This window comes from Phaseolus vulgaris, chromosome 3, assembly GCF_000499845.2.
Source record: "Phaseolus vulgaris cultivar G19833 chromosome 3, P. vulgaris v2.0, whole genome shotgun sequence".
Taxonomy (NCBI): domain Eukaryota; kingdom Viridiplantae; phylum Streptophyta; class Magnoliopsida; order Fabales; family Fabaceae; genus Phaseolus; species Phaseolus vulgaris.
This window is the reverse complement of record NC_023757.2, coordinates 21,714,159-21,738,386: the sequence shown is the minus strand read 5'-3', so window position 1 is coordinate 21,738,386 and position 24,228 is coordinate 21,714,159. Positions and strand designations below refer to the sequence as shown.

The window sequence follows — 24,228 nt, the reverse complement described above, 5'->3', positions numbered from 1 at the left end:
GAAGGGAGAGGAAAGGAAAAAAGAAACTTCTAGAGAGATGGTGGTTCTTTTAAAATGAAACCTGAATAACTAAATTTCTATTTATATAACTTTTTCCCTTTTAATAATAAAATATTCAGTTGTCATTTTAATTGTACAAACCTGAATAACTAAATTTCTATTTATATAACTTTTCCCCTTTTAATAATAAAATATTCAAGTGTCATTTTAATTGTATCATATTTGCTCTAAGACTATTTTTTTCGGTCCTTACAACTTGAGTGTTAGTCCACCACTTGAGCGATTTACATCTTGAACTATCCCATAACACCAATTATACTCAATCAAATCATTATGATTATCCAAAAGTGTATGTGATCATAACCATTTCAACAATCATAGAATTCACCTATCTTAAATAATAGCCAATTTAATAGAGGTTATAACTCCCCTTACTTGAAAGTAGTATGTCTACTAGCAAAACAACTTCAAACTACAATAATTTCTCGATAGATTGGTAGAAATTAAAGTATTACCTACACAAATAACTCTTAAACAAGTGGACTTTAAGTCTAACTTAACCTTACAAAATCAGTTCATAAGATAAAGTTTGCACCCACTTATATACTATGAAATGTCATTATCTTTAATCAATATGGGATCGTCAACTCTTCATCTCACGTCGAGACCTGTCAACTTGTATGTGATACTAAATATTTATGGATGGTCTGGTAACGGCCTGATAAACCCAACAAACTCTCGCTAGGATATGCTCTAGAATGTTATGATATCATCTTCAGAAGTGAATTTTAAGTTTAACTTAACCTTACAAAATCATCTCGTATAAGGTGAGTTTTGCACCTAATTATATACTATAAACTGACTTTATAGTTGATGTGGAATCTCTAACAATAACATCACTTTTAAATTTTCAATTCGACATATAAGAAATAAAAAAGATTAATTTTAAATTTTTAATCCGACATAAAAGAAATAAAAAAAGATATTGAATAAGTACAAAATAATTTAATTAATATTTCAAGATATTTGTCTAAATAAGTTATACACTGCCTCTTTACTAAGAGGACCTTGAAGAAAAATAACTGTAAGAAAAAAAATGAAATTGTTACAATTTATTTATAAATATTTTCATTCTTTCTGTTGAATCTATGAAAGTAAGCTCTTATAATACTAATAAAATTATTTTATTAGTAAAAAACTATTGAAAATGAGGAAAGAAAGGTTGACAATTCTGAATAAAGAAGACTTAGTAACAAGTATATCCCACCTTTAACTTTCTTTCACAACTCGTGTCTCTCCTTTACTTTTATCTTATTTTTTATCTACACGTTAATTAGTAATTCATGTCAATTCCATATTTGACATCAACATTTTACACGTGTTGTCACATCAAATAATAATAATAATAATAATAATAATAATAATAATATTTTATTATTATTATTATTATTATTATTATTATTATTCAAAGACAAATATTAAAATATATTTTTAAAATGAGGAAAAGTATATTTATTTAAAAAAACACAGAAATAATATACTAGAATAATGCAATAATATAAAATAAATATTTCATCTTATTTTTTTTTATTTTTTCAACTAAACAACAACCTATCAATTATATTTCCCACCCATTTTTTTTATTTTTCTGAAATTGAAAATCTTATTTTTATTATTTATTTTCTGTTCTCTTCTTTTCTTATTTTGAATATCGAATTAATCCAACTTTGAATATTGAATTAAAGCAACTTTTATTATAGGTCAGTTGAACACTGTCTTAAATAAATAAAAATACTGATAAAAAAAACTTAAGAAAACACCATCAAAACCTTTTTTTTTTAAACAAATAAAACCAGTCTAAAATTTTATTTTATTTTTAAATTTTAACATACAAAGTGTTATATATATAAATTGAAATTTCAAATTTATGTATAATGTATTTTTCTAATTTTCATATTTAATTTAAATTTTAAAAATTATAAATTTATGTTTAAATTTATATTTTAGTCTGATAAAATAATAATATTATGTTTTTAATATTAATTTATATATTTCTAAATTATTTTAATAAATTTATTAACTTAAGTTGGATCTCGATTTCATTGAAACCTTTAATTAGTGTCTAAATCAATTTAATAATGATTTTAACTTTAAAAATACTATTATTTAAGTGGAAAAAAAAATTAATTATACAAATTTTATTTTTAAAGAATTAATTATTCAAGTTTCATTTTTAGATAATTACCATTTTTTTAGAAATTTTGTTTTTCTTCTGCTCTCTCTGTGACTTTTTGAACTCATCTATCATCATACGGTAAGACTGAGAGTAAGTTCATTTATGCTCTTTCTTCCTTTCAGTGAGTGAGCGTGTGTGTGTGAGTGTGTGTGTGCGCGCGTGCGTGCGTGTTTGAGTGTGAGTGTGTGTGTGTGTGCGCGTGCGTGCGTGTGCGTGTGTGTATGTTTAATGGTGTATTGATGCATTAAATGAAGTATGCAATGATGTCAAAATATGATAGAAACATAATATTTTTAGGAAAGGAAATATCGTGTGTGGAGATTGTTAGGAAAATGTATTGATTTGTGATGTGCTCTGCAAATGTACGATCTTGACTCTACTGGTATCTTAGAATTGTGTAGATGAAAAGTATCAGGTGGTGAGAGTCGAATGAGGTTCATACGATTTTGTCTAGGGTATGAAAAAGAATTTGGTGTTTTAAGTCATATGAATTAACCACGTCATGTGAGGAGGTTGAGGTTGAAATACTTTTATGTGCATGGTTGTGTGGATTGGGTAGTACGACAGGTGAAGGTCAGTGCTAATTTTAATACATTGTTTTTTCAGAAGTAGAGTCAAGTATCTATGTGTTGTGGGTTAGTAGAATTCTGACATGAGAAAGATGAATTATGAATTTTATAGAGACTTGATCTCTTTGTGAAAATATATGAGGATTGATGCATTTATGCTTGTTAATTTAAGTTATATTTATATTTAAAATTTTAAAAATAACTATATTACCCTATTGTATGACTAATATGTATATACATGTAAATATTTATTTGACATTTCATGCATCTTATAGTTTTATATGTATTAAATATTGGGATGTTACATTCATTCTTATTATTGTTGTCAAAGTTGGTGATTTTGTATTTGAAACTTCAAATTTGAATGGCCTTGAAAATTCACTTGACGATAGAATCAAGCGACATTAACTCAGTTGAAAATATAATTTTTTTAATACTCAATAAAATAATTTTTTTATAACAACTAAATTGAAAATACCTAAATTTATAAGGAACTTAAAATTTAATTATGTTACTTTCTATTTTTCATGTAGAGATACGTAAACAATAATAATGTAAGATAAGAGTCACTCCAATCCAACCGTAAAATCAAACTATAGAAACTCAATTAAAAGATATAACATTTTTTAATACATAATGGAATAAATATTTTTCATAAAAAGCTCAATTAAAAAATCTAAATTTATAAAAAATTTAAAACTTAACTAAACCTAAAATTTATTTTATCACCATCAAACTTAAGAAATTGTTTATAAATCTTTTTAAATAATATTTTTCAACTAAAAGTAGTTTCCTATTTTCATAATATGCAAGTTATTTTTTATTATAAACCTGTGTTTTTATAAAAAAAATAAAATTATATTTTATTTTATTTACGAGTAGAAGTAAGGACCGAGAAAAATAGTCTTAGAGTAGAAGTGGTACAATTAAAATGACACTTGAATATTATTATTAAGTTAGAAGAGTATACAGTTATTCAGATTTCATTTTAAAAAGAACCACCATATTTCTAAAAATCATTTTTCCTTTCTTCTACTTTCTCTCTAAGATTCTGATCACCTCGCTCATCAATTTGACGATCGGAGTCCGCCATCAGACTCCTGACAGTGAATACTACAAGACTGCCCGATCAGAATCTTTAATAGAGTAAGTTCATTTTTGCTCTTCTCTATGAGTCAAATTTTGAACTTTTAGGTTTGTCTCTACATAGGCTTTGCATGTGAATCTTTTAGCTTTAGGGTTAATCTTTGTTAGCTCAGGGTCCTAGTGGTATAGTTAGATTTTTTATCAGGACTCTGCGGTGCAAGTTAGGCTACCCTTGAGCTTTTGGTAGTTTGGAGCTCTTAGGGAGCAATCTGTTCAAGTTCAGGTAAGGGAAACTAGTTTAAATTTTCAATAGAATCCAACGCTAGAAGATCTGGATGTGGGGTGACGTGGTCACCAGTTCTAATTTTGGTGTGCAGGAATTATTGTTTATGAGTAATGTGGTATTATTTGAAATAAAATGTGAAAAATGTTGATTTTGATTTAGATTATTTATAGTTGAGGATTTTGTTTAAATCTGAAAATTTAGTTGATTTGTATAGTTGATTAGTGCAAGTTACTTTTGAAATGAATGAGTTGTTGGAATTGTTTTGTTTGACTCTTAATGGTGAAATTAGGCAAAATTATGCAGAATTTTCTACATATCTCGCTAAGGTGAGATAATTCTCGCTCAAGCAAGAATAGAATGGATAAAAGAGGTGCTCTCAGATTGATTCTCGCTCAAGTGAGACTTGGGATGAAATTTTGGGTGCTCTCGGCTTGATTTCCGCTCAAGCGGGAGAATTTTCGCTTGAGCGAGACTCATTCTCGCTCAAGCTAGAATCCCTGGGTAAAAAAAAACTTAATTTTTTATTTTTTCTTTTGAAACCCTAATGTATTATTGCTTATTATTTTTAGGTGAAAATTCTAAATCTTATTTAAAAATATAATTAAAGGAACTTAGATTTGTGTTTATGAGAATTTTGAGATATAATTTGATTGTTTTGAAAAGTCTAAAATATGATGTGATTGAATGGTTGATGTGAGTTGGTTAAGGGATTATCCATTATAAGACACTTTCAAGAATTGGATCAAGATTATACAAGCAATTCAAGAACACAACAAGAAGAGGAGAACCAAATGGAAACCCATTTCAAGAACACAAATCAAGAAACCCATGGGAAATCCATTTCAAGAACATGAACCAAATATAACATCTACAAGTAATTCCAACTAATTAAAACAAGAACCAATGACAAACTATTGATTAGAAACATTCAATAGCAACATTTGATCGATTGAAAATCAAGAACAAGAAACAAAACATGTCTTTGTTGTTTCTTGTTGTTTCAATCGGTAGAACTTGTGGAGTTTCTGTTTTTGTTCGGTAGTTTACCTTGGGTTGTTGTTCTTGTGGTTCTAATTGTGTTTCTTGAACTTTTAATCAGTGCATTTGTGTTGTTCTTTGTTTCATTTGGTTCATATGTCCAAAAATGGGTTTCTATGTGAGTTTGGCTTGGTTCTTATGTTTTGGTGAGTTCTTGAACGATTAAGAACATTGATCCAATTCTTAAAAAGTGCCTAATCATATTCCAACTCTTATTGAATCCATAACATGTTCATATCATATCCATATCATGTTCTTGTGTTCATATAAATGGTGCATTGATGTATTACATGAGATATAGAATGATGTGAAAGTGTGATCAAGACATAGTATTTTCAGGAAAGAAAATACCGTGTTGAGATTGTTATTAGGTTGTATTGATCTGTGAGTATCCTATGAATGAGATAATCCTGCCTCTACTAATATAATGAAATCACATAGATGAAGTTATTTAGTTAGTGGGAGTTGAAGGAGGTCCATTTGGCTGAGTTTGAGGTTTGAAAGAACTTATCAGAGCATATCAAATGAATTTACCCTTTCATATGTGATGATGAGATGGTGAGACTTTGCATAGCCCTTCCCTTTAAACTGTTAATCTTATTCTTATTCTAAGCTAAAAAATGGTTGTTAATCTTTTTTCTCTTTTCTTTTGTCTTGTATACGGCTTGGGATACCCCTAAAGTATCTCTTTAATTTATTTTATTCTTTGCCGGAAAAAAAAAATGAGATGGTGAGACATTGACTCTGTGGATTTCACAACGAGTAGTATGACAGATGCATGTTTCTGGATGCTAAATTCAATACACGAGTCATCTGGAAGTAGAGTCAAGTGTCTATTTGTTGTGAGTCAATAGAAGTCTGACATGAGAAAGATGAATTGTGAATTTTTGATAGACACTTGATGGTTATGTGAATTGCAGGCAAATTGGTCATTTTATTCAGATGTTTAAAGTTATATTTATATTACAAGTTTTAAAAATAGCTAGCTTACCCTTTGCTTTACTTTGTGGTTGTTTTCTTTAATATGTGATGATCGTGTATTTACACGGAAGCATATGATGTTACAGGTGTTAGACCTACTTAGTGAGAAGTTGGATGATGGAAATGTTTTATTTTATTTTAGATATTCGTTTTAATTTTATGTAAATATTTAAAGTCTTACAAAACATTTTTAAAACATCGAAAGAGTTGTAAACATATTTATATTATGTTTATATATTTATTTTAATATTTTACATAGATTATGGTTGTTATTAGATGTGAAAAAATATAGGATATTACTCAAAATTTTCCTAATTTGTTTGTTGGAGAGAGTGAGATCTGCCAGTAAATTTATCTTATTTCATAATATTATATTAATTAAAAAATATTTGTCAATTTGTGTTATAAATGAATATGTATTTGTACATGATATAATGAAATTGTACAAGTAATATGCTTGAGATGAAATGTTAACCTTTAATAAATTTGGATACTGATTATTTTAAACTTGTCATTATGAAGTCGATTTTTGATACATATAACTTAATTAGAATAGGTTAAATATTATTATTTATACAATATACTTAATACATATTTTTTTTTGGAAGAAGTAACTAAATATTCCTTATAAAGTATCTTGTTGTTACATAAATATTGATTATATATATATATATATATTACTTTTATTTTTAATATTTTATCCTTTTTTATATCATTGTGAAAATATATTGAATCATACATATATGTTTGTGCGGTAAGAGAATAATATAACAAAAAGAAAATAAAATAATAATTCTATTTTGTTGTCATCTATATATATAAATAAAATTTTATGGGAAATGAAGATATTAAATAATAATTATAAAAATAGTATTATTTTGTATTAATTGATAATTGTTTTCCTGAGAAACATAAAAATCAGACTGTCAACATGTAAAAGAATAAAATAACTTAATATTGCTATCTATCAATCTAAAGAGCTTTAGTGCCAAGAAAACAAAAATCAAAGGAGACAAGAAAACCATCAAAACGAGTGCTAAGTGCTGAACCATTATAAAACTAACAAAATTTATTATCACTTTGAACCACTTTTTTTTTCATTTTCAGCTCCTTTAAAATAACTTTTGAAACAACCAAGATTTAACGTGGAAAATATACAAAAAAATTGTTTGAGATTTAGGTTTAATTGAGATAAGTGGAAATGTAGCATAAGTAATTTGTTTAACTATTATTTTAATAATTGAACAAGTAAATTATAAACTAATAGTACTAGTGATTTGATGAAGCATCCAATTAAAAAAACATTGGGAAAAATAAAATAAAAAATGGTGCAGTATAAATGATTAAATTCCTTAGCTGAGACTGAGGTGAGGTGTGTTATTGTGTACTCACTCGTGCAATGCAATCTTCATTGGTGACTCTGATGCAATTGAAGGATTGGACAACTGCTCTGCAACTCACAGTACATGTCTTTTACCCTCTCAATTAATGCTTCTTCTGCCCACTTTTCATTTCTTTTTTCAAATAAATATGCACTTCATAGTTAATCTACTTTTTGTAAATGTAATAAACTTCATCTTCTACTTTTTAAAACAGATGTTATAGCTAATATGTTTAACTTTTGGTTGTGACAACTTGTTAACTATTTTAAAAATTATAAAGGAGTAGGATGAAGTGATTAGGCCATGCTTCTATTTGTATATAAGCTTCTTGTTTGGCAGTGATTCGTAGGGGTTATTTACAGAAAATATAAGATCATATAAACGCTCATTTTTGGAAAGTTTTCACAGCTACCATAATTTGATTTTCTTAAATTTCAATCACACAAACTTCTTAATATATTTAGAATGAGATAGTGAAGTAAAAGATATGAAATGAAAATAAGTTTTTGATTATGGAAAAATAATGTTGAGTGTTGAGAAAAGATGTTTCCCAAGCAAAAAAAGGGTATTGGAGGGGTCTGAAGCATCTTGAAAATTGTGATCAAGGCTTTGTCATCTGTCATCAACACTATTTATTCATGTGGACCCTTCATCCCATCAACCCAACACCATAACCATAACCATTTTTCTTTCTCTTTCTCTTTCTCTTTCTGTTCTTTCCCAATTGTAATATACATTGCAATTGTATATCTATTAAACAAATTTACCTATCTAATAACCCATTTGTATTTAAGTGCATGATATGACACATGATACATATATATCTGGGCGTAGCTGTGAAGAAATTGGAAAAAGAGAAAGAAGTAGAGAATAATTTTGTCTTTGAGACAGAAAGTAGAAAGAAAAGCAAGAAAGGAAAAGTAATATCCATGCAGAGAAGAATTACTAGAAGAAGAGACAACATAGATAAAACAAATTGTAAAGATGGATAAAGCCTTAAATGTGGTGTAGAGAGTGGAATAAAGGGAAGGATAATAAAAGAATAAAGCTATTTGGATGAATGATTCATAAACAAATAAAAATATATGATGAAAAGGAGAATCCTTTTCCTACTTCCCAGTAGAATATATGTATGTATTGTAATGTAGTAAACAACAACAGCTTTACAGACTAACCCTGACGTACCACTGTCAACCTTTTTCATCTCTCCATTCTTTTAATCCCCTCTTTCTTCTTTTAGATCAGTTCATTCCATTTTTACTTTAGCTAAAACACTCTCTAATACAGTTTTTACCCATCTGAATAAAATCAAGCATGCTCTACCATGCTCTGTCTCTGCTACCCTCTCTTTCTCTCTCACATGTGAAAAATCTGAATGGAATTCAATGCTGTTTGTATTCCAAAGGAACATCATTGACATGTTGAGCCAACTATTTATTGACACAACACCACAACCAAAGCAAATATGAACACAAATAATGATAATATATATTACTTTCATATTTATATGTTGCAAATATTGTATAAACAAAAAACCCATAAATTAATGTATTTTCCCAAGGAGTAATGTTGGCGCGTGAAGGAGTAAGTTGTGTATAAAACCTAACTTAACACCTCAGCTCACCCTAGTACTGCATTTAACTTTTGCATGCCATCGTCACCCACTTTAATTATGACCAAAATTTCTCCTTCATCACCCATACCCAAACATATTTTCCATGCTTTGCCTATTAATTTAACTGCCACACATACGTTGTAACTCATTACTCATTCTTTAGTCATCAACTAAAGGCAACAAACACAAATAACAACACCAAGATGAGATACGCCAAAAAAATGTTAAACAGCTACATTTGTAATGTTTTTTCATGTAAATGCTGTTTGTATGGCCAGTAATGAGTAAACACCATAGGTACAAACATGTGAGATTACTATTTTTACTTTATTTTGTTTTCAACATAATTAATATGCTCATCCGCTCTCTACTTTTGTAATCAAGAAAAAAAATTATAGTATTAAGTAACGCACACACGCTCTCACGGATGAATTTATAGTTTTTAATTATTTTCTCCTCCTACTCGTCTAACACATTTAAGTTTAGTTTGTAGTAAAAGTTAACCCCACGTGAGAAGGGAGATAGGTAGTTTAAATGGAGACATTTTGTATTTGAACAGCATTCAATTCTTCAAAAAAAGAAGCAAATACTCACCTGAAATATACTAGTCTTTAGAGTTATATGTTGTTTTTGAAGTTAATGGCTCCCTAACGAATTTGATGCAAATATTTATAGTGATGTCTAACTTTGTCCCCCATTGGAATATGAATGGTATTTAGTTGAGTGGGTTTGCTTAATGAGGGTTTTGGTAGGATGAAGTGTGTGTGTGTGTGAGAGAGAGAGAAGAGAGAGAGGATAATAATGAGTTAAATTATGAATAAGAAGAAAAAATATTGGGAGAGAGCATTTGTGATACATAAAGAAGGGAAGTTTAACATATTTACTTTGAAAAAACGTTTCTTTCAGTTAATTCAATTTGAGAAAGGTTCTGTGTCTGTCTCTCTCTGCCATCTTTTGTCCTCACCACTATCTGACACACTGCTCCCCTCTATATGGCGTAAACTCGATAGCTGATAGTGCAAGCAAAGCAAAGCAAAGCAAGCACCCCACTTTTTTTTTTTTTTTTGGAGTCTCTAATCTGAATCTCCCTCTCCAAATACTCAACTCTGCATTCCTCTTTGTCTGTTAAAATCTGCTTTTTTTTGGACCTCTCCTTTTTGTCCTCCCACACCACCTCTATAAGCACCTCCTGTTTAGTGCTTCACTACCAAAACCCACCTCCAAAACTCTCCACCCCTTTCCATCTCTCTCCCTCTCTCTCTTCTTCACCTTCTGCTTCCTTCTATTACTCTAATTACTGTGATTCCCCTCTAAACCAAATCATCCTTTTCTTTCCTTCTAACCAACCATGTCTGCAACACAAAGTGTTTGATCCAAGTCAGTTTCCTCCTCCTCTTCTCCAATTGACTTTGTAGCCGGCTGAAATTAAAAAAGAAAAAAAAGAAGAAAGCTACAGGGTTTGTTTGTAGCTGTCTTCATTGATTATCTTCTGGCTGAGACATAGAGACGGTTAGTTTGTCTGTCGCCACTCTCTCTGTGTGTCTCCTTTTCAAGAGATAGAAATTAGAAAATACCCAGAGTGGGAAAGTGTCTTGTTTGCTTAAAAAGTTGTCTTCTCATGACCATATCCTGTGTGCCCTACTTCTGAGTCTGTGCTTTCTTACTTTCTCTTCTTAATTCACCTGAAGATAATGAGGTGGGTAGTGGTAGTGTCATAGTGCTGCTTCTGAACTCAATTGCTTCCAACACCACTCAATTTTCTCCCCTACCTTCCTGCTTTTCACTCCTTTAATTCTCTTCAACTTAGATTTTGTGGCTACCTCATCATATAACTACACTCTCTTTTGATTCAAAACGTTTTCATTTGTTCCTAGCCTGGTTTTGAAAGATTAGGTTTGATGGCAAGTCCTAGGATTTGAAGGAGTGGTGAAACTTAGAATTGCAATCATTTTAGCAGAATACCCCAAAGAAGCAAACAGGTAGCTAGGAAGGAATGGAACTTTCGAGTCAAGAAGGAGAAATACCAATCCCAATAAACAGCGCTACATATGGTGGGGGACATGGTAATGGACACGGTCATGGTCTCATGATTCACCATGACCCTCCACACCATAACCACGACCACATTATCTCCTCCACGGCGCCTTCGAACGGCACACCTACTATGCAGCAGGAGGATCATGGGTACAAGAAAATGGTGAGGTACAGGGAATGCCTGAAGAACCACGCTGCGGCCATGGGAGGGAATGCCACTGATGGGTGCGGCGAGTTCATGCCGAGTGGAGAAGAAGGCACCATAGAGGCACTGAACTGCTCAGCCTGCCATTGCCACAGAAACTTCCACAGAAAGGAAGTGGAGGGAGAGGCCGCTTCATGTGACTACCACCCCTTCAACAGAAGAAGACTCATTCTGGGCCCTCACAAGAACCTCCTCCCTCCCGAGGCTCTTGGGTACCCTACAGGTAACATCCTTCCTTCTAGAAGTGTCCCACCACACCAGATGATAATGCCCTACAGCATTGGTCACCTCCCTTCAGAGTCTGATGAACAAGAAGACGGTGGAGGAATGGTGCAGCCTAGACCCTCCCAGCTGGTGAAGAAAAGGTTCAGGACAAAGTTCACCCAGGAGCAGAAGGAGAAAATGCTGAACTTTGCTGAGAGGGTTGGGTGGAAAATCCAGAAGCAAGAGGAGTCCGTGGTGCAACAGTTCTGCCAAGAGATTGGGGTTAAGAGAAGAGTGCTCAAGGTTTGGATGCACAACAATAAGCACAATCTCGCAAAAAAGAATCCCCCTACTGCAGCAGCTTAAAGTACAATAATTTATTATTATCATTATAATTATCCATCCATCGATCTTCCTTTTATCTAGCTTTGTGTTTTGTGCTTTATTATTATTATTATTATTACTAGTTACTAGTATTATAAACTCCATCCACTCTCCTCTACGTATAATCATTAGCCTAGCCGCAAGTGTTTGTTGACTTTCTTCATCAACTCCTTATACTATCTCTCTAATCATCATCTCCTTCTCTCCTGCCTCTGTCGTATCAGATGAGTTCTCTTTTACCTTCTAGTACCTGCTTACCAATATATACACTACACACTACACAAATATCTCCATCTACACCATCATGTGCTCTAGCTTAGGAAATTGCATTTGCATTGCGTGAAGTTTTAGTTTCTGAGTGACCGGTGCTTAATTCTCTCCTCTTCAACCTACCTGGCTGGCATTCAAGTCATGAGAACATGGAATCTATGCAATGAATAGACTCTGAGGTACGATATGTATTAATAGAATTACATAGGGCTTTTGTGTATGCTGCTTTCTCTTTCACCTTACGAATTCTGCTTCTCAGTGCTGCATCATGTAGGGCCTTCTGACATCATTTTTCAAGCGGTAAAAAATGTACCAGTTCATCACTAATTTTTAAATGTTTTTCTTGCTCCAAATAGTAAGGTTTCTGCATTAATTTGTGACAATAAACTCATGGAAAAAATTAGAAAGTACGACCAAGTATACATTGATCAGAAAGAAGAAAAAGAAAATGTGAAATCAGCTTTGCGTTAGATTTTTGTCTTCACATCTGAAGCTTGGATTCTATGTCTGGACCAGCGTACATGTGTGTGTCATCGTCGTGCCTGGCGGAAGGAAGCTATTTATTTGATATTCTTCTTCTGGCATTCAAACTTAAACTCATTATTACTCATCAAACAAAACTTAAACTCGTCAAAAGCTATTACTAATGATATTGCACACCTTGCATGCTATCAGAAAAGTAAACTTTGTGTGTCATTATTAACTATTTTGTATTCAGTGCTAAAATATCATAAAATCAATAAAAATGGTTGGGGTTAAAGAGAAGATAGTAATCTTGTAATGTTCTCGAACAATTTCAGCTGAGCAATCTTCTAACAACATGCTGTTTCATAGTGCATTATACGTAATTATATGATTTGAAATTAGTTGATATTTAACATATGTTTCCCAAGGTTAACTAACGAAAGATAAACACAGTGTGAACGCGTGAGGTGGAGGCTACACGGGTGTGCTTATCATGAACTGGTGAGGCAATTGACATACCTGCCACATAGCTCTAAATTCAAAAACATCAATCAACAATTCAACAACTGAATTAAAAGGATTTTGTCCACAAATTTTTAAACAAAACATGGTTCATTGCATTACGTGCAAACGTAGTTTGCTGTCTTTGTCGGTTGTCACCCTATCCCTATGGACACTAGGGCACGATATAAACAACCGCAAACAGTAAACATCTTACATTATTTTAAAAAATAAAACAAAAGAAAACATGTTTTATTTTTCTTTAATGATAAAAGCATGCAAAAAAAATATGTACTACAACATATTAGTATCGTTTTGTCAGCTCGAAAACAGAATTCCTTCTATACAAATCAAAGAAAGATAAAGAAAAATGCAGAACGAATAATATAATATCTCAATTTCACGATGATGAATCATTCTGTAGCCATAAATAATCATACAAAACTTGGAAGCACGCCTTGCTTTGAAAAGGGGTAAAAGAAGAATGGGTCCACTTGGGTAAGAAGAAGCGTGATCTTTTAAATGAATTTTTAAAAAAGGTTAACTTTTTTTTTTGTGAATCGAGTTAATTAGCATTTGAAAGACATTAAACATTAATTAGTAGTGGATAATGAATAGTGGAAATGGATGGGACGAAAGAGGAAAAAGAATGGAATAAAAAAGCGTGAAAAGAAAAAAGGTGGTGTCTTTAATTTGTATCGGGATGCACATCCTTCCATGCAGAATGTTCTTTGGTTTAAGGGAAAGCATCATAACAACAAAACACAACACACCACACTGCAAAAAGCAACCTAAAGCAACTTGGCATTTTTTATCAACATCAACCACAACAAAACACTTCGGTTGCATAATGCTTCTCAATTTTACTTTTATTTTCCCCAAAAACGACAACCTCTCAAGACATTTGCCTCGTTCTAAAACTTCCATTGCCATTTATAATGTGTTTGAATTGAAAAAATAAAATATGAAAGTTTTAGAAAGTTTTATTCATGCAATCAAGCTTACAATGTCACGAAACTTCTAATATTTCTAGTAACTTCACATAATTCCATACTTTGTAGTGATTATACAATGAACTTTGCACACCTAATATAGTAATTATTTAGTCATCATCGTGTCTCCCTCCCAGATACGGGGAGCATGAAATAAGAGGAACAGATTGTCTATTAACTGTTTGATGAAATGTCCTTTATGTTTGTTTTCAACTTAGCCCTGTCTCTAATTATTAGACATAATGGCGGCTTTGTTTGAGAACATTCACATTAATTAACAATCTAATAAGGGTTTTTTTTTGTGTTTGCTATTTTTCTAACCAAACTTCTACTTAACAAATATAAACTATTAAATGTTATATATATTTATTCATGATAAAAAAAAATGTTATGCATGTTTTTTATAATTAAATACTATCTTCTACTGTTAATTACATCAATAATCCATATCAATTTCTCTTGTATATGTGACTAAAATCATCAATAGCAAGCATTCACTACAAGAAAACAAGCTATTAGTTACCAAATATTTGCATGGGCCAGTAATGGACGCTAATATCGTCGACTAAAATGACGAAAAATTCACGCAAAAATAACATTCGACGCAAAACGGACGCACTTATAAATTTAATTTTTTTAAAAAAATAAATTCAGTTTGCGTCGGCCGTGGCTAGATCCTTGTTTTCTTGTAGTGATTATTTCAAAATTCTGAATATATTTTTAATTAATGACAAAAAAGAAAATTCGTATGTACTATCTTTTAAGTGTAAGAGTGTCTATTTTTCTTTTCTTCAACATTTTTAAGATCATTGTTAAAAAACCTATAATAAAAAACATATTCATTCGTAAAACAAACTAAAACAATTAATATTCAAAAGTACATATATCAATTATGAATTTTATATCTTGATGAATTGTAAGGATATAGAAAATAACTTTATATTTTAAATGACACTTGAATATTTTATTATTAAAGTGAAAAAAAAGTATATAAATAGAAAAATCAGTTATTCAGCTTTCATTTTAAGAGAATCACTATAAGAAAATTATTAAATAGAAATCAAATTTAGAAACAAAAAAATAACTAGTTGTTATATTGACTAAGTTAGATACTATTTTAGAGACTAAAAAAATTATTGGTATCAAAACTAGTTTCTATTATTAATAAATATTTTCTAAATTGGTATCTAATTAGCTACCAAGGTTTTAGATACCAATTTAGAAATTATTTATCAACAATGAAAACTAATTTAGATATTAATAATTCTTTTAGTCTCTAAAATAGTATTTAATCTAGCCAATATAGTAACTAATTATTTTTGGTATCTAAGATGGGTTTTTATTTAATGATTTTCTAGTAGTGAACCACCATTTTTCTAGAAATTTCTTTTTTTTTCTTCCTCTGTCTTCCCCATCCGTCATCATACTGACGATCAAAATCTACTATTAAATTTCTGACAATGAATATTAGAAGATTGCCCGATCAAAGTTTTAAACAAGGTAAGTTCATTTTTGCTCATTTATCTTTGAGTTAATTTTGAACTTGTTAAGTTTGTCTATGGTATAGGTTTTTTCATGTGGTGTTTCTAGCTTCAATATTAATCCTTGTTAGTTCACAGTCCTAGTGATATAGTTATACCTTTTATCAGGACTCTATGATCCATGTTAAGTTATCTTTAGGTTCAATAGGAATTGGAACTCTTTATGAGCACACCTACTAAAGTCGGTAAGACAAACTAGTTTTAAATTTTCAATAGAACCCTAAGTTAGAAGATCTGGATGTGGGGCTGATGTGATTACCAGTTTCAAAATCCTTGCAAGATTGTTTGTTTTTTAGTAGGTTATGTATTGAGTAAAATTAAATATGAAATGGTTGATTTTGATAAGTTATTGAAGGTGTTTTTGTTTGAGATTGAAAGTGTTCAATGATAGTATGAATTGATTTGAATTTCATTATGATTCAATTGAAGTGTAGGAATTGTAAGCATTGATTATTTGAATCTGGATGATTGAAAGTGGTTTAGAAATAATGAATATATAGGTTGACAAAATAGCTTAATGAGTGTACATGTATAATTCTGAGAAAATTGATTATTATGTTGATATGATAGATTTTATAAAATACAAGTCAGAATGTAAAAATTGTAGTGAAATCATGGATAAATTAGTTGTGAGAATTTTTTATCTACATTTTTCACTCAAGTGAGATATTTCCCTTAAGCAAAATATTCTCACTCAAGCTAGCTGGAGACAATAACTTCCAGACCTATTTTCGCTCAAGCGAGAAAATTCTCGCTCAAGCAAAAATGGGGTAAAAAATAGGGTGCTCTTGGGTCCATTTTGCTGAGCGAGATTTTTGCTCAGCAAAAATGGGGTGAATTTGTGCTATTGTGTTTTGTTTGTGTTGTGTTTTGTTTATCTATGATGATTGCGTATTTACATGGAGCGTATGATGTTTCAGGTGATAAAGCTTCACGTTGAGCTGATGGAGCATTTGATGTTTTTGTTTGGATATTTTGTTTTAATATATATATATATATATATATATATATATATATATATATATATATATAAGTATTAAAATCCCTATGAAGAGGGATATATTTTGAGATAATGTATCAATATTTTTGTATATATTATATTAATTGATAATTACTTGCATGATATAATCTTTAGGTGATGTAATTAGGAATGTTACATTATGGTATCAGAGCAAGTTAAACCTTAGGTGACCTAAAAGTTATGGAGTTATTTGTTTTAGATTGATTTGTTAAAAGATTATATAGTTTTTAAAAAAAATTTGAGATTGATCTTTAAGTTTTTTTTTGTGAGTGTGTCTTATATAGTTTAATAATTAAATAAGAAGTGAAAAATTTGAACTACACGCTTATTTATTTTTAAGTTAGTGATATATATCATAATTATATTATAAAAAATATATAGTCATTAAAATTCATTTGGATAATTAGACATTCTTAAAAACATCCTAATATTAGTTATTCAAACAAAATCCACGTTTTAAAAAAGAAATAAAGATAGCAAAACTAATTTCACTTTAATATAGTTTTAACGGTAATGGATTTTGTAAAATGACATTAATCTAAAATCAATTCTATTACACGCATCAAAAGACATACTTAAAATTTACTTCCATTCGTTTATAGTGTTTAATTGATGAGTTGCCATAAACTATTTTGTAATATATAACTGTTTAACTTAAATTTATGGGTAAGTTAATGTTATATAAATTTAAATGCTATTTAATTAAATTTATTATTAAAGATGTGATTTTTAATCTAATTTTGTGGATCTCTTATAATTATTCTTTATCTAAATTATATTGTTTGAGTTTATTTTTTTTAATTTTGATTGTATTTTTTTTATTCGATCATGGTTTGAAATTTCTTTTATCAAAATGATTTTTAACAATTAATACGTTTCGCTTCGAGATCAAAATAATTTAAATACACATTCTTTTATTGATCTATTGAAAAAATTTTAAAGATAAATTTGTCATAAAATTTCAGGCTTCAAAATAAACAATATTTAAAATTTCAGACTTTAAAATAAACAATATTTTAAATGTGATAATTAACTCTAACTATAATATGTTAAGATATTATAGATTTAAAATATCCAGATTGAAATATTGAAGCCGTTTGTAGGAACACTGTGCAATTGTGATTGTACATGTGTTGCAATACTTTAAGCAATGATACTTAACATTTATCAAGACACTAGAGACGAATTCACGGGTAGTGCCAAATCTATTTGGAATAATTAATCAACGAAAAGAGTATGAATTAATGAATGCTAATTGGGGATGAAAAGAGGAGCATATTGAGTGGAATGGAATTCCACTACCACCTCACTCCCAGCCTCACCATCATGGAAATTGGAACATCCAATGAATTTAACTTTTTTTTTTTGTATGCTAAGTACTAGTCAACATACAAATTTCCTTATTTCTTTTTTCACTCATAACAAAAGCATTATATTTAATAACATTTGATAAAATCTTAAGATTCAAAATGAATGAAACAAAAATACTTCAAATATTTTCTAACTCTTTTCAATACACACTCTATTATTAATTAACACGAAATAGTTATTAAAGATAAAGATTACGAAACTTAATTTTATTTAACAAAACCCCTTGTTTTTTATTTATTTTGTAAAATATAACTCAGAAGTATATTACAGAGTATTCAAAATGCTACTGGCACTCATGAATAAGATAGAAAGACCAAAATAGAAGAATCAAAATGAGATACTAAAAAACTTATTAATTGAACTAAATTAATTGGTTGAGTTGAAATATCATATTCATTAATTATTAAATATGAAGCACCTAATATTTGACACGGTGCATGAAATGGAAAACACGGTAATATGAATGTAGATGAAGTTCATACAATCATCAAAGTTCATACAAATATCTTTAAAATCAAGCTTACAAATTCTAGTCCTAACACACTATGATTCCTTATCTGCTTCGAGGAAAAAATTGACAAGATACAAATACTTTGGACCTAGCTTAATCAGACTTTTTGCACAAATAAAACTACAAGAATGCAACATGGAAATTGCACTGACACATGTGCAACAAGTTTTTGAACTCAGCTGCAAAATTGAAATTGAAAACTTATACTACAGAATAATGCCATCTGCAAAAAGAATTCAGAACATAACTAATAAAATAGAAAGAACAGAGTCACAAATTTGTATATTTCGACCGAGAAAAAAGAGACTGAGAAAGAGACGAGCATTGGTATTTTACGTGGTCATATGCAGTCATGCTAAAACTGCTATAACTATATTCATGTTAAAGGCCATCCACGCAGAACATCCGCAAAAAATTCATTTGGCTTTTGAGAGGGTCAAGGATGGCTACGATTCCACGAGCATTGCATGTTTTCCACGGTGGTTATTTTAAGCTTCAATTGCCAGACCCATTTCCCATTGAGAGCAGTCCCAAGAACTTTGGCACTCAACCCAACAGCAGAGAGAACATGAGAATATCATTTATTATCACGTGGATACAGCCTAGCTCGACCAGGATTTAGAAGTGATTCTGACATTGCCCAACCCTGCAAGCAAAAAGATTATATGAGCTTGACATTTGCAATGACTTGCAACATACATATATACATAACATACTCGAAAAAATGCTGACAAAAATCTCAAGCATGCAGTTAAGCCCTTAGATTTCAGTTATTTACAGTAAGATTTGCAACTGTGCATCCCTAATTCCCCAATTCCCCTCACTTACGGAATCAAATAAAATATCAAAGCAACAAAAACCCTTCAGAAAAATGGAGCGTGTTTCAAGATGCAATGTTAGTTATAAGTATAAATACAGCATTAAACTCCCTGATGAAGATGGGGAATATACTACATTAAAAAATTTAATATCTTTACATTCCAGCTATCAAAATATATATAAAAAATAATTATTCTACCTTGGGAATTACTTAAAACAACAGAATCTTCAAGGTATGGTCACCCATCACAGGGTATCATCCAAGAAGCCAAGTACTCAAATAGAAACATGAGTTTAAAATTAGCACCTCTTCCTACCCCGTCTCTCCCAGAAAGGGGTGAAATCCTTTCACAAGGATTGCATTCAACAAACAAAAGGCATTCCACGTGTCCAAAATTCAACACCACAATAGCCAACAATTACATGTCAAACACAACATTCAAAGCCAAGCCAAAAAGTACTGCAGTAAACAATATAGGACGCAGAACCAACAAAGAAATTCGTTTGCTTCATTACCTGCTCCTTAGCTTTATTCTTGAAAAGACCATAAGAATTAGCCACAATCTTGCAAGTATCAGCCATACAAGCCTCAATATCAGCAATTGTGTGTGTCACGTTTGAGTTAAGATCCCCAGTTTCCTTCAAAGATGAGGCCTTACTTTTATTCGAATTTATCAAATTGAAGAGCACATTAGCCTACAAAACAAAGTTATTTAAGTCTTGAGTACTTTTCAAATTAAATATTTCCCGATCTGTTCTGACAAATTTATTAGATAGCCATATATCTCACGTGGAATGCTGCTTTTAGAATGTCATCTGACTTTGCCTGATCCTTGAGCACAGCATAAACCTTGTGTTTCAAGGGGTTATATGTTACAATATATTTCTCCCTCTGTTACCAATTTAAGAGAACATAAGTTACATATATTATATAGCAACATCAATCAACCGATAATTTAGGAAAGAGATGGAAAATCTCAAGTTCTCTAAAAGGCTTACATCAAACAAGGGCTCTATGGCAATATAAGCACTAGGGTCTTGGAATGCTTCCTTGATTCTTGATCCTAGAAAGACAGTTAAAAAAGAGTTCAGTTTTAATTTTTCAGCCAAAATGATAGCAGGTAAAATTCTTTTAGCCCATTGGTATACCAAGGACAACAGGCCTATCTCTCCATGGAAAACTGAATATGTTCTCATTCATATTGCCCTCCTGCAAAGTGGGAACTCGTCCTGAAATAGATTAATCTAGTTAAAATGTGAACAAGGCCTCTGGTGGAATTGCATCTAGTGATTATATAAATAAAATTTCCTATGAAAGAAAGAACATCCTGATCAAAAAGAGTAGCATGGATTGACTATTTGATGATTTTAAACAGATACATCAATGCAATGTGATACCTGTCTTGAGGAAGGATTCTACTGCCACACTGAATCTTGCACAGTTAAGTGTGTGCAAAACAACAGATTTAACCTATTAATGCATTAAACATTAGATACACAAAATCACCAGATTGGAAGTACGGCTAGATTAGCATCATCATAGCATATACAAAAGACAAACCTCTCTATATGAGCTAAGGATATATCCACATGAAAGGAGGGAAAATGTGGTGACAAGCGACGGATTCCTTTTGGCAAGCAATATGCTAAAACCAGTTCCTAACTGCAAATTGAAAAAGGAATTCCAAGAGGTAAACAATTTTTCACAAACATCCATCACCCCTGGATTTTTCAATTATAATAATGACACTGTTCAAAGAGGTAAACAGTCTCTAATATGACTTTTAGAAAGTAAATTTAAACTAAATCTAATCTTACAAAACTGTCTTTTAATGAGAGATTTGCACTCATTTATATTCTATAATTTGGTCATATTTTAGTTGAAGTGGAATCTCTAACACTCTTTCACGTTAAAAACTAAATATGTCAAACATAAAACTAAATATTTATAGGTGATAGAATAGTGGGTGGAAGGATAGACCTAAAAAATCTTGCTAGGATAGACTCTAATTCCATCTTAGGAAATAAACTTTAAAGTCTAACTCACTTCTTACAAAGATTTGTATTATTATATATATCATCATCACATCTCTAGTCATGGGTGATTTCTAAAAATAACTCTTAATAGCTCCACCTCTTGCTTACATTTTATCCATGTCTTAAGATAAATACCACAGACCTCAAATCCATCATTCTCTACGGTTCTACTGCCCTTGATTAATCTAAGCAAACATAATTTTGGCCTATGAATGCATCTCTTATAGCCAAAATCAATCAGATAGATTTTGGACCAATAACTATTGTATGTTTTTCTTGTATCCTATTAAATATTAAATCAAAGCAATCACTTCAGAAGTCATGATTTTCAAAGCATGTAATGGCCATGTACCCATGCAAGAATGAAGCTGATTGATTGGATGGCAAAGAAAAGAACGAACCCTAGTACTAGGTGAGCCCAGGGTGCAAAAACTGTTGCAAACAATGTTCAATCAAAATTATGCCAACATTAGAGCTAATCAAAGTTCAGAAACATACCAGGTCCGCAATATTGCCAACACATTCTCCTTTAGCAGTGACATCCCCTATGTTTTCCCCTTTGGCAAAGGCTTTGTAAATTGGTGTACGAGTTGATGTTGAAGTTACAGCAGCAACATTCTGAGAGCAGAAATGAACGAATAAGCCTGCAGAGCTCACATACAATACAAGTGAATCACTCATCGCAAAGAAGTTGCCAAACCTTTACTACATTAGCAGCACAAGCAAAAGGTAGAAACAGATGTGGCACTGCAGAAGTTGCCAGCTCAATTCCAGCACCCAACTCCATCAGAAGATCACCTGCAAACCGCAGCTGTAACACAATAACTCTGAGACAGCAGATTGTGGGAATTTGGGTAGCCCCAATTTGTATGACGAGGTTGAGCAGAAGAAGCAAGGATGTTAATGATTACCTGTTTGAGGTCATAATCAAATTTCTTTCCTTGGCGAGCAAAAAGCATCTTCCCCACACGACCAGCACCGTCCTACGGTATTATTAATGTTCATATTGAGTTAAACAGTAGGGAGTGAAGAGGAGAGCGATTGTTATGGTTATTGTTACCTTGAGAATCCAGTTGATGGCGACAGCCCCAGGAGTAGCCCTGTTTCTGGAGACGCCAACTGAACTCAAGAGGGTTTGGGTGGTGAAAACGCCCATTGCTCCACCAAAAAAGTGCTAGAAGGAAAAGGGTCAGAAATTAGGAAAGCGTTGAAAGATTGAGTATTGGCAGAGGGAGATGGGAAAAAGGATACCTTAAGAGCCCTCCATCTCATGTAGGGGACGTAGGAAGGAGCAACACTGTCGGGGAAACCCTCCGGAACAACATAGGATCTAATGAAAGCGAGGAGTTCCTGCATGGTGATGGTGAGAGAACGAATCGAGGAAATGAGGGTTTATGTGGGTGCGTTGAGAGAGATTAAAAAAGAGAAGAGAAGAGAACATACGTCGACAGGGGCCTGGGGAGTGTGCAGGGAGAGAGGGCGAAAGGAATTCTTCTTGAAATGACCGGAGGCATCGGTCTCGGCGACGTACTTCCACCGACGGCCGTCGATTTCCTCGCAGCAGATCATTGTGAGGGAGGAGGGCGTTTGGAGGAGAGGGGTGGAGGCCAAATTGGCGCTGATACGCAGCGTTTCGCGGACGAGAATCTCCTGGGACGAAGCTGCTGCTGCTGCTGCCGCTATGGTACTCGAATCCGCAGATTGCTTGGTGTTGATCTTCATTGGATTAGGAGCCATGAATCGAGATGAGATTTGAAGATTGTAATTTATAGAGTGAATTTGTAGAGTAAGAAGTGAGTGAGCATAGTTTTCATCGAAATGGAAACAAAATGGCGAATGGAATGAGGACACAGTTACAATTACAATTACAACTAACAACCCTAACGCCGCATGCCATGCTCCTCCGCATCATCCTCGTCATTTTCATAGGATTGAAAAGAAATGAGATGAGATTGATGATGGGTTAAGTGGTGGCAGTTGAAAAATGAGAACCACATTTTTTTTATTTTCTTCTATATTTTCTTTTAACAGCTGTCCCACCGCCTAATCAAGGCCGCAACTTTACTTTTGGTGGGGTCACCTCACTTCCCTCCCACCTTCTCCTTTCTATCCAATTCCATTTAATTCCTCTCTAATTATTACTTCTAATTTCACAATCTTATTTTCCTTTTATAAAATACTTTTCAATTTTCTATTTCTTACTATTAATTACATTCTCACTATTTTCGAATTTTTAAATTGGTTGTATAAACACTTTAAAAAGTAATGCTGTCAAAAATTAAGATGTATAAACTCCTAAATTCCTCCCACAAAATCACCCTTCCAACTTCAAGGCACGCAAAGATGGTCGGCGGTGGCGGTCACATTTTTTTGTCAACTTAATTAAGACCATCTAGCTTTTTTTTGTTTAATTTTTGTTTAATTTGTTTAATTTTATAATAAATGGATCACTTCGGTCAGTCCTTGATTTTTGTTATAAAACCGTAAGTAAATATTGCACAACAAATAGAAAAACAGTTTGTAAACTCATCTATCTTAGAAAATATGGAGAACAACGTTGCCAAAGAAATATTAAATTTGGTTTTGAAAGTGCAAAAACTAAAATAGTAAAATCTGAAAAATATCTTTGATTTCTCTTCCTATTATAAACACTTTAATCAAAGATATCTGATTCTTCCTC

The 24,228-nt window shown here is 31.6% G+C and overlaps 2 protein-coding genes across 2 annotated transcripts; one reads left to right on the top strand and one right to left on the bottom strand.

Annotated features, from left to right (window-relative positions):
* The first annotated feature begins 10,089 nt into the window (after positions 1 to 10,089).
* LOC137806865 (zinc-finger homeodomain protein 4-like) lies at positions 10,090 to 12,510 on the top strand. Its single transcript, XM_068607202.1, has one exon. It carries the CDS (start codon positions 11,187 to 11,189, stop codon positions 12,000 to 12,002), a length of 816 nt encoding a protein of 271 aa, XP_068463303.1. The 5' UTR covers positions 10,090 to 11,186; the 3' UTR covers positions 12,003 to 12,510.
* Positions 12,511 to 18,636: 6,126 nt separating this feature from the next.
* On the bottom strand, positions 18,637 to 23,666 carry LOC137806862 (protein root UVB sensitive 6). The gene is made up of 13 exons (XM_068607200.1): positions 22,992 to 23,666; positions 22,800 to 22,898; positions 22,609 to 22,722; positions 22,460 to 22,531; positions 22,249 to 22,359; positions 22,047 to 22,166; positions 21,073 to 21,174; positions 20,910 to 20,982; positions 20,661 to 20,741; positions 20,511 to 20,575; positions 20,302 to 20,403; positions 20,028 to 20,207; positions 18,637 to 19,338 (listed from the first exon to the last, which is right to left on the bottom strand). The coding sequence occupies exons 1-13, from the start codon at positions 23,283 to 23,285 to the stop codon at positions 19,270 to 19,272; spliced, it is 1,482 nt and encodes a 493-aa protein (XP_068463301.1). The 5' UTR covers positions 23,286 to 23,666; the 3' UTR covers positions 18,637 to 19,269.
* Positions 23,667 to 24,228: the final 562 nt, after the last annotated feature.

Excerpts from the sequence above, each read along its gene's own strand:
- LOC137806865 (XM_068607202.1), top strand. The coding sequence starts at position 11,187 with ATGGAACTTTCGAGTCAAGAAGGAGAAATACCAATCCCAATAAACAGC.
- LOC137806862 (XM_068607200.1), bottom strand. The coding sequence starts at position 23,285 with ATGGCTCCTAATCCAATGAAGATCAACACCAAGCAATCTGCGGATTCG. Across the intron at positions 22,723-22,799 it reads TGAGATGGAGGGCTCTTAAG|CACTTTTTTGGTGGAGCAAT; the intron begins GTATCCTTTTTC and ends TTTTCCTTCTAG. Across the intron at positions 20,576-20,660 it reads AGATAGGCCTGTTGTCCTTG|GATCAAGAATCAAGGAAGCA; the intron begins GTATACCAATGG and ends CTGTCTTTCTAG.